The 17031-nt window shown below is 43.7% G+C and overlaps 1 protein-coding gene across 1 annotated transcript in view; it reads left to right on the top strand.

The window, feature by feature from the left end:
• LOC131591404 (glutamate receptor ionotropic, NMDA 2B) overlaps positions 1 to 17031 on the top strand; it is a 176742-nt gene that overhangs the window by 87821 nt on the left and 71890 nt on the right. The window contains exon 4 of the mRNA XM_058862062.1: positions 12039 to 12153. Within this exon, the coding sequence (XP_058718045.1) occupies positions 12039 to 12153 (115 nt within the window). The remainder of the gene's footprint in view (positions 1 to 12038; positions 12154 to 17031) is intronic.

Below are 17031 nucleotides of genomic sequence, written 5' to 3' on the forward strand. Positions count from 1 at the left end.
AAAGGACTGTGTCGTTTCGCAATCTGGAGTCTGAATCAATGATGTATAAGCATCCAAGACACGTTGGAAAAAAAGGAGGAGTGAGAGATTTCTGAAAGGTGCCTCCTCTTGAGGCTGCTTTTTCTGAAGTGATTTTAGTGACTGCTGCCAACAGAAGAGGGTGCAGACAACTCATAAGCTGCAACAATATGTGCGTAACAAGAGCTGTGGGAATGATGCAGCTGAAGGTTCTGAATGAGACCAGAACTAGAGCCCACATTATTCCACCTGGTGCTCATGCTAATTCACAAGCTTTCAGGGTATGTCCACATCTATCAGGACTTGTGTATGAGATTTGTGGGTTATGTTTTAGTTTGTTAGCTTTAGTACCAATTAAAGGTGAAATTAGTTAAATTTCCAAGAGCTGGTTGAACTGGAGAGAGCTGTGGTATGGCAGCAGATATGGAGCTTGACCCCCTGATGCACTTGCTGTGGAAATGTTCTGGTCTCAGTCCCAGGACACTTGTTTCCATCCATTCTGTGTTCAGATTTCGCACTGTGGACACTGTGGCCTGGAATGCTCAGATGCTTGCTGGAAAAGTGTTTTCACAGTATTTCTAGGACCAAGGAGTCTTGTAAGTCTCCTGAGCAAAGAAATATTCTTGTCAGATTTCTCACTCTGACTTTCAGGAGGGAGAAGGAATAAGGTTCAGATAATATATCCCAAATTTGGACCTTGTACTTATTTCAGACCTCCTGAGAGTCTTTTATTGGATGCAATGTTAGTATCATGCCTGAGGCTTCCTTAAAGTGACCTTTTCTCAGAGAAGAAGCAGAGAAGTAATTCAAGATCAAATACAACTCTAGAATAAAATGGCACATTTATTTCACTGGAGATGAAGCAACATGGGCTGAAGTTGACTCTTTTCTTGCTTCAGGAAACACTGAAGATGCTGTCTCAGTTTCATTTTTATATAAATGACTATGTTCAGGTGGCCTACTGCAGTCTTCTTATCTATTCATCATGGTTACCTCTCTCCACTGTCTGTGTGTACCAGGCATCTGAGTCACTTGCTGCTGACCTGACCCCAGATGCTGTAATAGTCATGGAGTCTAGCCTGGACATGTGGAGTAGGGCATGGAGTGTAACATTAAGTCTTTTCAGACTGTTAGAAAAACTATTGACTTACAAAACCATAAAGTCATAGCGCTAGGTCATTTTAGAGCCTCTTCTTTTGGATTAAACCCTGGAAGGTGATGGATTTCCAACTGCCACAGAATGTGGTCTGCCGCACAGAAAGCAAAAAGCCTGATCTCTCAGCAATGCTTGCAAAAAGCCTGATCTGTCAGCAGAACTCTACCTTTTTCCTTGGCACAATGCCTTTACTCTGTTCTAGACAAACATAATTTCTTCAGTTCCGTGTCCTAGGTTGTTTGTCTATTTTCATCTTCAACCTCTTTTCCAACACTGCTGAGGAAGAAGCCTGAGAAGTTGAAGCAGTGTGTTGGGCAACTATCAAGTGGCCCCCATCTCTGTGTTTCACAGAGGCTCCTGAACACTTAGAAGCAATTGGAAAAGTTATTCAATCACTACCAATCTAGTCTAGGAGTTGAATTATTGACCAGAATGCAAACATTGCCCCCTTTTTGCACCTGTCAGGCCTCAGGGATTGATCCCAAGAGATTTTCCAGAACACTATGTGAGAATGTAGGAGTGCACTGATCGTATCAGCAAACCAGTCACCCTCCTTGTGCTTAGCAAGACCTTGTGTAGCCTCAGTTCTCTCTCTCTCTTTCAGCAAAAGGAAGAGAGAGAGAGAGGCATGTAAGTTGATTTAACAGAGCCTGGACTACAAGCTACATCACAAAACACTCCACAAAGTTAATAATACAAGGCACAAGTAGGATATGATATACATGATGTAAATGTGTGAACTCTGAGTAGGACTTTGGCAGTGTTCCCAGCCGTGTTCAAAATGTACCCATGATATTTCTATCTCCCATACTGGGAACCCACAAGAGACAGGCATAAAAGACTTAGGTTGGGTTTATTATCCATATTTATCATTCATTTCAGAATAGCATCTTCCTCCCACACTGATCCATCCTCACGGCACTACATATGCACCCAGCTCAAAGCAGGATTCTTCACACCCTGGCTTTTGGGGCAAGAGTTGAGAATGGTGAGATAGGCTTGAAGTGTGTGTTGGGAAACCCAAAATAGATGGTGCAAGGGAATATGGACTCTGTAGCTATACAGGTGGAATTAGCAGAAACAGTTTGCAGGCTGTCAGGACATGGGACTTTGGGGCAGAAAGGAGGCATGCCTGAGTGTAGAAACCCAGGTGAAAAACTGGAAGGAACTTCTTGGTATTTATCTCTCTTTTATATTTTCCCAGGGTTTGAAAAAGGGGTGATGTTGGTGAAAGAAGAGCACAGAGGTGTTATTGCTGTGACTGGGGTGGGTATAAGCAAAGACTGGAGGCTGAGGAGTTGCAGGGTAATTTCTGACCTGGGACTTGGGGTCCAGGGAGCACCCAAATGGGGACATTTTGACTTTCAGAGCCTTGTTGTCGCAGTCAGAGCAGAGAAAGTACCAGTTGTGCAGCTGAGCCAGATGCAGTGAAGGTGGCAGTGTAACAGCAGTGGCTGTGCTGGAAGTGCTGATTGAAGTGGCGGATGCCAGCAGAGACCCCAAGGGAAGCATGACAGTCATGGCAGATTGTGTGGAGAAGCAGCCACAGAGGGAAGGTGCTGATGGTGAGGAGGCTACTAATTGCACCGAGTGTTGTTGGAGTGCTAACTACAAGTGAGGACAAAGATGACTAATTACAGACAGGATTGTGAAGAGGAAGAGGAGGCAGACTCGAGGAGGAGTGGTGAGGTCTGTGATTATGGCACTTTGTAATGAAGAAGATGCTGATCAGTGTGTGACTACACGGGTTTGAGCTCTGGTATTAACCAAAGCTGTGTTCTTCACATGTGCCAGCTTGTGGCTTTCTTGCTTGTCCTTCTATTTTACTCTTAATTTTATTTGCTACTGCAGCATTTTCCCTCTTTGCATGTAGTGTGGAGAGAAATTCATTAAGGGTTTCATGTTAGGGAAAAATCTTACTTTAGACACTACCCCACTGGTGATGCATCCTGTGCCCCTTGTCAGACAAATGCAAGCTGGGAGGCCTTCTTGGAAAGAAGGAGGTTTTCCTAATGCTACAGGGAAAAAAAAAATCACAAGAAAGCTTAAAGGGAAGGGGGAAAATAATAAAAAAAATGAACCCTAATAGTTCTGAGACTTTCCTCAACCCAAGGAAGGGTTAATGCTTTAAATGCAGTGTAATTTCAGCGGCACTAAAGAACATGTTTCCATGGAAACATCAACCCACAGAGGGAGAGAAAGAGGGAGAAAGGAGAGGGAACAGCAGCAGAGGGAGAGTGGCTCTACTGATGAAGGAAGAACAACCTCCCTTCCCAGTTACAGACAGGAGTGATTATTTGTTTATTTTTTTAATCGATTCCCCCTTGGAGATGTTATAGGGAAGAAAGTGATAGGGTTCTAGCTTGGCCAAACTGCTACAGACACAAGAAAATCCAGTCACTTTTTGGAGTGAGTCTCCTTGCAGGCGTGACTCTGCTCCTGCCAGCACTGTGAATTCATTGCCCCTTACAAATGTGTGAATGCCTTCAACACTTGATAAACTTGAATAACCCCAAAATCACTAATGATTTCTCCTCGAGTCAAAAAAGTTGAGCTAGTTTGCTCTTTCTGAGAATATAATAGAAGGATTTATTTCAGTCTCCAACTGGTTTAGCCTTGCCTGGCTTCTTTCAGTGAGATGGACCTTTCCGGCAGATTTGAGAGGTTTTCCACAAGCAAAATTGTTCTGAAAGCTCTGTAGGAAAACTTCCATGTTCACCTGTTTGCTGGTTTTGACTCCCAGGAGAGAAACTGGAATGAGCTCCTGGTAAATAGTGAGATGTCCTGATGGCTGACTCCACACCAGCATGCTAGCCACCTTCAGAAGACCAAAGAGGTCATTGACATGCACATCTGCTTGGCCAGTTTTTTAAGCCATGGTCCACAGCCATGTGAGAGATTTCAAGGGGATGTACAAAAATTATTAAGAAAAATAAAGCTGCTGTCAGCGGGATTAAATCCACTGCATAGGGACAGTAGTTCAACTGGAATATTTTTTTACAGCTCTTCAAATTGACAGAGCTTGAAAGACATCATCCTGGGTGAAAAATCACTGAAGAGCCTCATTTGACTTCTGTTCTGTGACTGCTTCTCCTATCAATGATTGTATGACTATGCCTTAAGACAGATAAACAGATCTGAAGGACAACTCCTAACCTTTCAGTATTTGCCTTATTCTAGTGGTATGGCTTTCATCAGTGACCTGTTAGTTGGTGCCAAGACATAATTATGACCCATTGTCGGTTGTTCTGACAAATGCAATTTTCCATGCTTTTATTGCCCCATGTATGCTGATTTTTAGTCCTTTCATATGGAAGAAATAACTTGAAAACTATTTTTGCTTTGGAGAAAAGTGATATGTTATCTGTACCTAATGAATAAGGAAGGATGTAAAGGTGTAGCAATAAAAGAATAATACTTTAAAAAAGTAATTGACAGGAATTTAATAACTCTTTAAAGCTTTCTAGCTTGATACAATTTTGGACTGAACATTTAGTTTTTATTTTATCCAGTGACTGTAACAATTTTGACCTTAAAGCTAATTTTCTATTAGCTATTTTCTGTTACTTAAAGGTTTGGTGAGTCAGTTCAGAAGTATATTTGTTTTTATCAAAGCTTTTCTGGCTAAAAAAACCTTTCTGAGAATAGACTGATTTCCTTTGACATTTATAGATATTTCCAGCTTTAACAGACTATGCTCTTAGAACACGCTTCCTTATTTCTGTTTTATTTCCAGTGGGGCCAGAAGATGTAGAGGTATAATCCCTAGCTACTTAGGACTGTGTCATTTTCCCAGAAAAAAAAAAAAAAATGTCTCCTTCACAAAACTTGAACTAAATCTGCGGTGATATTCCTTCCTCTGTTGAGGTGATGCTGTTCCTTGTAGGATTCTTTCCATGTGGCACGTCACAGATGTGTTTTAATTGGAACTCTTGTCCACAGAAGAAAAGGCGGAAGGTGTCACGCAACAGACCAGACTGTGTGGGAGTGTGATGGTACCAGAAGCTTCATCTTCTGTTCAAATTTACCAGTTTTCAGATCTTATGTTTCTTTTTATTTCTAACAAAATGTTGGCCTCTTCGTGAGAAAATGTTGTGGCCACATTCTTATCCCATTTAAGAAGTAATTTTGCCAGATATTTTTTCATGGCTCTGGCATTTGTGAAAATACATTAGTCAGGATGTCTGTGAGAAAACATTGTCTTTGGTTGAAATTTCAAGATATCGCTGTGACCAGCATAGCACACAGGGCAAAATGAAGATTTATCTTGCTCTTTTTCCCATGAGCAGGTTACCTCATCCTGTTGTATATTTGCGTATCCTACAAATAGTCACACAGTCTGGCTTTGGTACTGTCAGCAGCACTCTGTCAGAGGGAGTGTGAAATGCCACTAGGCCTGAATGGCACCTCTTTCCCCATTAGTACAAAAGACAGTGACTGCATAGGATGAAAAGCAAATGGGAGATCAGGTCCTGGATGACACTAGGTACATGGAGGAGAAATATACTGTGAAAACTCTGAAGCTCACTGAAGCAGCTGGACAAGCACTTAGGTGTGATTGCTGTCATGTCTGCCCCAGCTTGGAGCTGACCCCATGCTTCCTTTTGAGGGGTAATTCAGTGACCCTGTACAATGACTCCCCCACCCTGTCTGCTTCCTGATGGATACCTGTCTGTGAGGCAAAACCCTGTGGTGCAATGATGAGTTTCCCCTTACGTTCTCAGGAGGGAGGCTGGGGGCTTCACACACTGTGGAAAGTGAGATTTGCTTCTCATTCTCAGGAATGGTCCCATCTCATTAAGATCAAGCAATGTGTCTAGGAAAGCAGCCCTGCCATTGCTGTGGCTCCCTGTATCCTCCAAGGATAGATATATCCTCAGTCCCCAGGAGCTGTCATCTCAGAGTCTTTCTGAAATGACAAATTCATGGTAGATAAATAGAAGAAATGGGAAACAAAGTGGAAGTACATTTTTTTTTTTTAAGGTTAAGAGAGGGATTGATGGAAAAGATTTATCCTTTCACTGTACATAATTGGGAAGTCTCAGTACACATACACATTATTTTCAAAGCAACTTTGCTAAATATGTTGGAGAAACAGCAAGGGCAGTTCAGTAAAAATTTGTCTTCCACCAGAAATGGTTATTTCAGAGGTCAGGATCAAACACTAAAAAACTTCACCTTCCTGGAGGTGAGGGGCCGGTCTCAGTGGATTGACCAGTATCACTCCATTGATGTCAGATGAATATCACTGATTTATTGCAGCCCACTAGCTTTCCTCTTGTCTTGTAAAAAGGTGTGGACAGCAGAAACAAACCAAATTAATCTCTTACATCTCTGTTATCTTTTAGCCTGAGGGATATTTCCTAATCTAGATGATCTCCAAATCTTTTTGCTTAATGAAAACAATCTTGAGCTCTAGGCATTTCTCTAAGGCTACTGGCCAGACTGACTCCCAGAAGTAATTTAGGCTGTAGTCTGGGCAGATTTTCTGGTACAGAATGTCTGTACAATTTGGAATTTGGTAGCCCACTTTTCTACACTTTCTTTCTTATAGTGCATCTCACATATTTAATGGTAACACTGACAGTGAAAGAGAAAGAAACAAATGCAGAAGAGTGAGATACCATTCCCTTAAGATTTAATTTTCCTAGTCAATGGTTGCTTGCATTTTTTTTTTTTTCTAACTTGTTTTGGTTTTGTTCTTCATAATAGCCTCGTTACATAAAATCAGCTGCACTCATGCCCTTTGCATGGAATCCTTTCACTCTAAATTGTACCTGACACCAGACAGATGTTGCACAGATACAGCCAGCTGTGCCTGCCTTTCACAACTCCACAAGCCACCAACGGCACAGCAGCGTAAGGGACAGTGCAGGGCAGTGAGCAGTGGGAGAACCTCTGAGAGGTTCAGCCAGGATCAGGATTTTCAGAACAAATTCCATGGTGAAATTTGATCAAAGGCCCAGGCAGAGCCTGTTTTTGCCCTTTTTTGGGGTGAACAATTTGGTTTGATATCCCATGGAGCCTGTCTTACCTCAAGAGACCTCATGTACACACAGCTGGGTCTGGATGGCTCTTGAGTGTGCGTTGGCTGTGCACTGAGGCAGAGGCAGCCACAGAAATTTTGAACAATGGTATAGAGAAATATCTGTATTATTTTAAGCTTTCCATGGGTTTGGAGAATGGAGGTATAAGTCAGAAGTGAAAGGGATGAGTTGCAGTTTTCTCATTAAAAAACAACACTATTTCAGTCACTCAGATGAAGGCATTAACAGCATAGTTAGTGCTGGTTAAGTCTTTTATCTGTCTATCACTTGCCCCTTGAAGGTCAGAATTCCCATTTGTAGATAAATATACTGGTCCTAGACTCCCTTTTCCCTGGACTTTGAGTCCACCCATCCTTTTGTCTGTCCATCCTTGTTCAGGAGCAGGTGTGAGGGCTGGGTAGGACCCTGCTGCAGGGCTGGATTGACATACTCTGCCCTGGTTGTTTGCATCAGGCAAGGTGGGTTGGTCTTGCTGGTGCTGAGAGAGGGAACATGGTTTAGAGCTGTGGGCACTTCTACTAAAATGCAGTAACATGTTTTTGGTTTTTTGCTCCTTCCTGGGCATGAAGTGGGTCTGTTTCCTGATACCTCTGACTGGTGAGTTTTTAACACTGTCTCTAGGGGGATAAAAAAAGGCTATTTCACCATGCAGATTCTGTGGGGTAAAGGCCTTTCACTGCTTTCATCTCACTGCTGTTATGATTGGCCTCAGTGTTTCCCATTACAGTGAGATTCCAGACAAGATGATGGTGGTCTGCATCCCTATCCCTTTATTCTGCATCACATTCCACCAGCCTTTTACCCTGCAAAGGTAAAAGGTATACCACAGTTTTTCTTTCCCCAGCCTCCACCTACACCCTGTTTTCCCTTTGTGTGCTGGGCTGCTGAGATGACTCCCCAGTGCTGACTGTGGAGAGGCTGTTTTATTTATATGGTCTGTCTTATTCAGGGAAGCGATCGATGTAAGGATAATCATGCCATTTCAGACAGACTGCTTGTCTCAGTGAAGCATAACAAGCTCTGACAGGACACAGGGGAGGGTGTGTGTTTGTGTGTGTGCTGCACACATGTGAGGCAGGGAATGTGACAGAGTGAACCAACACAATGTCCAAATTTGCCCCTCCAGTCAGCAGGCTTAGGAGGGGCTGATTCCAAGCAAGGCACTGGAGGCAGAGGTAGGATTGGCTAGTGCTGATTTCAAATGCATCTCCTTCACACCTGTCTCTGGGGCAGAAAAAAATTTGGTTAGCACCCTTTCTTGTGTTCCCTCAAGCCCCCTGCACCCACCACATCTGTCTCTCCAGGCTTTGTCCTCCACTGGCTGAAACCATTTAAAATGCCGTCATCTCTCTGCGGGTCCTAAATTGGCCATCTGATGTGGTTTTAATGCTCTATTTGCTATGCCTTTAAAACACTCTCCTTTAACTTTCATGGCCAACAGCCTTACATCTAGGATGGGTGATGTTACCTCAGATCCCAGGATGGGGACTTAGGTCTAATTTCATGTCCCTTTGTTCCTGTCTGCTTGTCCATAGCACAGGGCTCACCATGTCAGCATGTTTCCACAGGCTGTGTATGCACCTGTCTGCGTTTGGGCATTGTGTTTGCTGCATTGCCACTGGGCTGGCCAAGGGCTCAAGCCTTCTGTGCTTGCATCACAAGTAGTTCCAGAAATTGCAACATAAGCAAAATCTCTTGCTGAAAGGTGCTTCTAGCAAATTAAATTAAATTGCCTGTGTCAGCCCCCACCATGCCCCCTTTCTCTCCATCTTGGAGTCCCAAACATGCAGGGATTAAGATTTTTACGGGCACAGTTTCCTTCTGGTTTATGTCACCTTCCTGCACGGCCTCATGTTGCCCTCGTGTTGTGCCCCATCACAGCTGGTGGCTCAGTTCGGATATGTCAGGGAGTCTCTCAGCCCCCTGCTTGCCTGATTAGGGACTGGAGTGTGTGTGGGCTGTAGAGAGGAGCCCCCTGGCCAGAGCAGGCAGCAGTGGTGCTGGCGTAGCAGGGCAGCAGTGCTGCCGAAGGGAATGGCTACTGCTGCAGTAATGATGGAGGGCAGAGCCACTCGAGTGTGGCTGCCTTGCAGCATGCTGCTGACTCGGCCTGCCTGGGAGTCCTTCAAGCCCTGATGCTTTGTCACATAGGCTCAGTGCACCCAAGCAAGTCCTGTGATTCCCTGTGAGCTGCTCTCACCCCCTGCATCCCTGTGCTAGGTGGCAGGGTAGGTACAGGGGAGCAGGGAAAGCTGGGGGTGGGGGGGGGGAATGCCTCTTCTGCAGTTCTGGAAACTTTTGTAAGTGTATTGCTAATGGGTTGGAGAGAAAACACTCTGAAGAGTTATATTGCCAAATTTGGAGACTAATGTCAGTCATTAAGGTGTGAAGCAAGGGATTTTAGTGCTGCTTTAAGTGTAAATCTCAAGGCAGCTCCAAGGATCGGCGTCATTGATGATCCCACCTTGATTATTATTAGAGGTTCTAATCTTTCCAGTGAAAATGAGCGTAAATGGCACCCTCTTGTCTCATATCTGTTGCTGATTTCTGTGAAGTCTCTTGTCAGGCTGTGCAAGGGAGATACCTGTAGTGGAATCGTTCTTGGATGTGAGGAGAAAGAGGGTTGAGAATGGTTTAATATTGGTGTTTGTTAATTAGATGTAGGCATTGCTTACTCATTACTGGCATATAAAGCTGCAACTCCCATCAAGTTAATGATATCCTCATCTTCTTGGAGCCTTTCTTTGTCTTTACTCTGGTGGCAGGTGCAGAGAAGTCATGAAGTTGTCATCTTGGTCCACTGGAAGATTCCTCCCACCACCAGAGCCTTAACTAGGTCTTGTAGGGTGCACATAGCTGGCAATTGCCTGTGCCTGGCATTCCTTAGTACCAGAACAATTCACACGCCTGTGGAAAAAAAAAAAGACAGAAAAAGGGCATGTGTGGTCCTGACATGGGATGTTTTATGCCTTTACAAACAATTGTGAGGCTAAGATTTTCCAGGTTGAGGATGTTTAGGGGTTCACTCAATGTTTGGGTTCCAAATGGCTTTGGTTTTTGGAAAATAACCAATAGTCTGCCTTTGAAAATTGTCCAGTTGCAGATGTTTCATGCTGGGCTCCCTTATGGCTGTTATTTCCAACACTGAACACATCCCTTGAAGGTCACAACATGGAGCAAGTGTGAAATTTCCTTTAGAAATAAACATAATTGCTGATTGCACTTGGCAATGGGGAATTAGTAGATGAGTTTGGTTGATTAATGGAGTTAGAACAAAAAAAATTTGAAAATGGAAAAAACTAAAATCATGACTTGCTTTTTTATTTGTTTGAAGAAGTTTCCCTGATACAATGGTTTCATTAGATTAGCAGGGATGTCTCTGTGCAGATGGTAGGAAAGCATGAACCCACTGAAAGAGCAGATTTTTTTTCTCTTATTTATTTTCTTGAAATTGGTTCAAATTGAGTTCATAAGGGACAAATTGAAGCTGAATATTAGGAAATGTTTCCTGATGTCATGGTGTAATAGAGCAGAAGAACCTCTCATGTCTATAATAGAAATGTTGCTTGTGTAATTTATAGAACTGTGCAAAGTAGGGGAGTGCAGAGTCCAGGGGCTAGCCCTGCAGGCAGCTTGGTCACCTCTGCCTCTCATGGTGATGTGATGCTACTGGTGCCAGAGCAGATTTACAAAGGTAAAATCTACTTCATGCAACAGGATTGTGAATTGAAGTGAAATATATGAACAGGGTAAACTGTCAGAGTGCCACGGAGATGTCATATAAACCACTGAACTGTGAAATGTGTATTTACCTCCTCTTCCCTACAGTGTATTTCTAGATGGTCTGACAGTTAAGGAAACAATAGACCTGATTCTTATTTACAGCAACGCCCCTTTAACATACTCTCACAATGCAGCAAGGCCTTGAAATGAGTGTAGCTGTAATCTCAGCCCACTTAAAGATCTTCCCTATTGCCAGAGCTGAGTAAGGAGGTTTTAGGATAAATGAGATTGAAGCTCTGACTGTTTACCTGTCCATTTGTTCAGCTGACATGAAATGGCCCAACAGGGAGTTCCTTCTGCAGAAGTGATAGGGCCTTTCCAGACAAAGAGAATCGCTGATGTTGGCTGCAGGGCTGATCACCCTTTAGTTTGATTTTACTGGGAATAAGGCTCGACACTGTCCCTAGGAAAAAAGACTTCCACTGGGCTCTTTCAATATCCTTATTCCTATTCCTAAGCTCCTTCACAGGGTCACTCTGGGCCTCATGAGGTGTGCTGGCTTTGATAGGGATAGAGATTCTTGCAGGTGTGCTGCTCCTTCCTCTGCTTTCCTAGTCACTGCCTTGATATTTGGGCTGGGGGGAGGCTGTTTCCACTGCTTCACCTGTCGCCCATCGCTGTCCTCAAGTGGCATGCAAAATCCCTTTTGGAGAGTGAGCGAAGTGTGGGCTGTGGAGTGTGTTTACACAGCTGATTGCTATGGATCCCTCTGCCCTTTGAGGCAGAGGAAAACCAGGGACTGTGGGCATACATGTAGGTGTGACTCTTAGACTGCTTTTAGGAATTCATTGAGAGCCAACACAGTACATCGCTTCCCTATCCCAGTCACAAAATGGGGGCAATTGCCCTGCCTTTCCTGACTGTCCCAATTTCTGGACTAATTGTCTTGTTTTTCTAACTCCCTTCCTCTTAGATTTTCCATTGTTTGCACTGTGCTTCTGCCCTCCTGATGCGAGCTGAAGAGGGAAGGCAGGGTCTTGTTTTGGGTTTGGTTTCCAAGCATTAATGTTCTTGCTCTCTTCTCTCTCCCACAGGTACCTGATCAATGTCACCTTTGAAGGCAGGAATTTGTCGTTCAGTGAGGACGGATACCAGATGCATCCCAAGCTGGTCATCATCCTTTTGACCAAGGAGAGGAAGTGGGAGAGGGTAGGATATGTTTGGTAATTCTCAAACTGTGTCAGAAGAAGGGGGAAGGCTCCAGGCAAATAATCCTCCCCACCTTTCTGTACTTCCTATCAAGGGCTAGCAATTTGCTTCTTGTATCCCAGATTACTGGTATCTCCAGTGCCCAGGCTGCTGTCTTCTCCATGCAGGATGCCATTACAGTCTTCCATTAGCATGCATAAAAAATTCATCAGCTTCCTCTCTGTAACCTCTGAACATAAGTTTTCCGGCCTTTCAGAGAAGATATCTCCTCTATGCTGTGAGTTTCAATGACTGAGACAGAAAATATTTCTCAGTCAGGCTTGATGGCAGTGAAGTTCTGTATGATAGGTGACTATGATTGAGCTACAGCCATGCTTGGAAATTGATGCCAGTATTAACTGTGCTTGATATATCTGGCCAGTACCCCTTGAAATGGGATGGTGCATTAAGTAGGATGTGAACGTGAGATCATATTGAGTTGTTCAAAGATCCAAATTTGCATATTTTGGAATAATTTGCATGTAACCCAAAACACCATTTTAGAAATGGTGTGAATTTCTGAGTTAGTGGGAAGTTTTGGTTCATTTCACCTCCCACATAAATGTCAGTGGTCCAGGCTCAGAACAAGCATTCCCAAAGTGTTTCAATTGAGGTAGAGGGGGTAGTTTAAGGGCTAAGAAAATGAGATATAAAAAAGTTATGGGTGTGAGAAGTCAGAGTAAAGGAAGGAGAATTCATCAGAACACTTGATAGATATGAAAAAGAGGTTGGTCTGGATGCAATCATGTGCATGGCTTAGAAAAATGCCTCTTTGTCCCACCACACAGAGAAAACTTTCTCTCCTTGCCTGCTTGTTCCCTGCACAGGCTTGCAAGTGGCCTGCTTGGTGTAAGTGAGGAAGAAATTAATGGGGAAATTAAAATGAAATGGGGAGCTGTCTGGAGAAGTGTATTCAGAAGAGAGCTGTAGGAACAACTTGTGGATGAGACAGAAGAGCAGTCACCTTAGTTCCTGGAAGGCACTAGGGTCTCCCAGTAGTCCCAGGAATTTGGGAAGAAGGAGAAAGGCCCCAGCTTGTGCCTGGTTTCCAAGAGGACCTGTCTACCTCATGGTCTTGGCACTGTTCAGACCAGATGAGGGTGTGTGGTCTGGAGAAGAGGTCTCAGGGGGCCAGAAGTGTCAGGAAACAAAGGGCATGGCATAACATGTGTGGACAACTCTTGGACATGGCTGAAGGCAAGCTGTCTATATACTGCACAGGGTGTGGATGTGCAAAGCTCAGGCTGCAGAGACCTCACATCAGGCTCAGTCTGTCACTCAACTTCATTAAAGCTTACCAGGAAAAGTCCAGGAGGATTTGTTCCTAGCTGGCACCAAATTTGTTCTCACGGGGGAAAATTCCATCATCAGAGAAGGAAAATGAAGCAGTAGCAGCATGAATCCTCCTAGGGGTTATTAGCAGGGCTGGCTGTGGGAATCTGTTGCTGGAATGCTTTGCAGTCTCCGGGGAGGCACAGCTAAATACCAGTCCTGTTTTTATCTTGCCTGTCACATGCTTCACATGTCGCACCTTCAGTGAAGGCTTGGTGGCTTCTGTCAGTGGTGAGAAGGGTTGTTCAGTCCCTGAGAGTGTATTTGTGGGCTCTCAGATGAACCAGACAATTAATAGAAGGGATCCTGGTGATCACGAGTGTTGGGATTGGATCTGTGACCTACTTGAGCCTTGCTGTCTGTGGGGACTACTTGGCATCCATTAAATCAAAACAATCTTTCATTTCATAGGAGCTGGGGCTGGACTGAAATGACGCTATCATGAACTATGGTATTAGTGGTAAGAAAAACACGTAGTGCTTCCTGGACACAAATATTTTGTCTTGAAATGGGTGTCTTTCTCAGAGAGGATCAGATTATTATAATCAAACTCCAAACTGGTTTAATTTTCATGCTGGAATTTTCTTCATGGAAGACACTGAAGTAGTCTCCAACATGTTCCAATCATAGACCAAAACCTTTCATACCTGGAACCTCATGCTCTTTTTCCTAATTTTTTTTTCCCCATTCAGTAGAAATGCAAACATAAAAATATAAGTGTGAAACAGAGATCTTTGTGACAAAGATCATAGTTTTGTTCCATGCTTGCAAAGAGGCAACACAAACTATTGGCTCTTAACAACTGCTCACAGGCAATGCTACAATACAATAAATTATTGATAGACTTTTAGCACATAATTCCAATACCTTTATAAGTACCTTGGAACACCATCCAAATTCTCACTAATTTTATGTAAATAGCAAGATGCTTCATCCTGGCAGCTTTTAGGCAAACACTCAGGCAGTAGGAGACATGAGATAAAAGACTGCATGGGAAACACTGATTTGATCCAGTTGCATTCACTGTAGCTCAGTCTTTAACTACACACTTCTATCCATAATCAGATGCTATGCCTGGAAGGAACATTAAGAGGTCATCTAGTGCCTCCCTGAGCCCCGAGAGAGGGTTTAACTAGACTGAAATTATTCCTGACAGATGTTTGTCTCACCTGTTCTGAGAGACCTTCAGTGGTAGAAATCCCAAGTCAATCTCTTCTATGACTTCGTTCTCCTTACTGTGCTAAGTTTTTCTAATGTCTAACCTAGATTTCTCTGGCTGCAATTTAAGCCCATGAATACTTCGTGTCTCCCTAATGGACTTAGGGAACTGTTTACCCTCTACCGCTTCTTATTGTCCCTATGTGGGTTTGAAGTCTTCTATCATGTTGTCTTCCAGTCATCTCTGGTGTAGGTTAAACAAGAATTTGTTCATTTCCTCTTGGTAGGTCATGTTTTCTAGTCTTCTGATCGTTTCTGTTAGTCTCCTCTGGGTTTAGTAACACAGTTTGCAGCTCTGTACAACTTGGTGCATTTGATTCTTGAAAGATGGCAAATGGATTTTGAGGGTATGTCTCATGGAGTAGAGATATATAAAAAGTTATGTTTTAAAATAGGTGTGAAGTCTTCCATTTTCTGAGCAGCAAAGATCCAGACAGTGACTGAACTGTTTCAGGATTTCAGGTCTGTGAAATCTTTGGTGATTTTGATTTTTTTTTTTCCCCCAATTTGGGAATAAATATCTTCACAATATCACCAGTTATTTCAGAACAGGAATTAATTTTCCAGAGGAGCTGTAGCTGCCCCCAGACTCTGATGATGATAAATCTCCTCGTGAGTGCTTCAGACAAACTGAAGCCTTATAGGGCTGACAATCATGAAAGAACAAGAAACTGCTTTCTACAAGGGGACAGTAACTTGAGCTCTCCTGCTTGTCTGAACCATGAGTAATGATTCATAATGATAAGCAAATGCGCTGAATTTCATTCACTTCTCTGTACTCTGCTCCTTGGGGGCAGACGGCTACATGCCTTCCCTCACTACCTTTTCATCAGCTGGTTAGTAAAGCTCTTTGCCTCACTGGCCAGATAGCCTAGGGGTGTTTTGGGTGCCTAGATGCCCCTGTTGTATTTATCCTAGAGATGCAGGTATGCAGATAGAGGTGGTGAAAGATGTCCACTCTTATGCCCCATGAAGGGCCGTGCCTCAGTGCAGTGGTGAGTAGGGGCCAGATGTCTTGCAAAGTGAGCCAGAGGGTCAGTACTACACTAGGTTTTGTGTCAGTGGGTTGTGACATTTTGTGTGGGAAGAATTTTCACCTAGTATTTTTCTTCACTATTTGCCTTTCTCTTCTGCTCTCCTATGATCCCACATATGATGAGAACTTAATTTTGGGTTCATGATCCCTTTGTGAAAGCTAGCAACTGCTGCTATCTCCAGCTCTTGCTCATATTCTCCTTCTCTACTGAGTCCTATCTCACTAGCACCCTGCCAGCAGTCCTGTCTCATTAGCTCCCAGATCCTCCCATCTGCTTCCTCACTTTCCCCTAGCAAACCTGGGGTGACACAAATGTTAGGAACTTTGAGGCCCTCTTCCAGATTCTTTACTTTGATTACTAGTGAGGTTTACATCACTTGTACCACTAGTTTGTGCTCAGCCTCTCCATTTTGCTGATTCTTTTCTTCCTCTTCTCTTAGTTGTGTCACTGGGGATTCAGAGCACTTTTCCATGAGGCTCATGACACCAACTTCTTGTGCCACCCCACAGAGCCCTTTGGTTCACAATCTCCCTCCATCTCTTATCAAGCACACCCCATTCACTCTTCTTCCTGTCTGGACAAGCAAATATCCAGGTGATGGTTTTGGTTGGGGTGCCACTACGAGCCATCTTAGAGGACAGATGGGAAACTTATGCTGAAAGATTCATTCTCCTTGCTGCATGTACTAATCCTCTGCCCCTATCAACCTTCACCCCACTCAGCAGATAAAATGTTTGCCTGCTGCTGGTGCTATAATTATCAGCATTTGACTTTTGAACTCTTCAGCTCCAGCAGGGTCTGTTCTGCTTCCTCTAGCCGTTGGTGTGACCATGACTACAAATTCATGGGCAGGCTGCTCCTAGCCTGTACCCTTACAGCATGGTACACATTAGTGCTCCCTGGGAATGGGGCCATTTGCTGTGACATCCTGTCAGCTGCCTCAGTGACTGTAGACTTCCAGGACTTCCTAATGCTGCAACAAGGTGGAAAATAGTGCCACATGGGCTTTCCAGAGATGTGTTCAGCCTCGATCACAGTCTGCATGAATTTGTGAACTTCTGTGACCCTGTCTCCAGCTTGGGACAGAGCACCATTATGCCTACCCATGCCTGGGAAGGATTCCCCTGGGGTATAGGAGGGAGATACAGAAAGGAAAGAAGGATTTAGAAGAGAAAAAGGAAAAATTAAGCTTTCCCTTATCTAAAAAATAAGGAAAGAGAACATGATAAATTTTTGGACACCTAAATAATTG

This window comes from Poecile atricapillus, chromosome W, assembly GCF_030490865.1.
Source record: "Poecile atricapillus isolate bPoeAtr1 chromosome W, bPoeAtr1.hap1, whole genome shotgun sequence".
NCBI lineage: Eukaryota > Metazoa > Chordata > Aves > Passeriformes > Paridae > Poecile > Poecile atricapillus.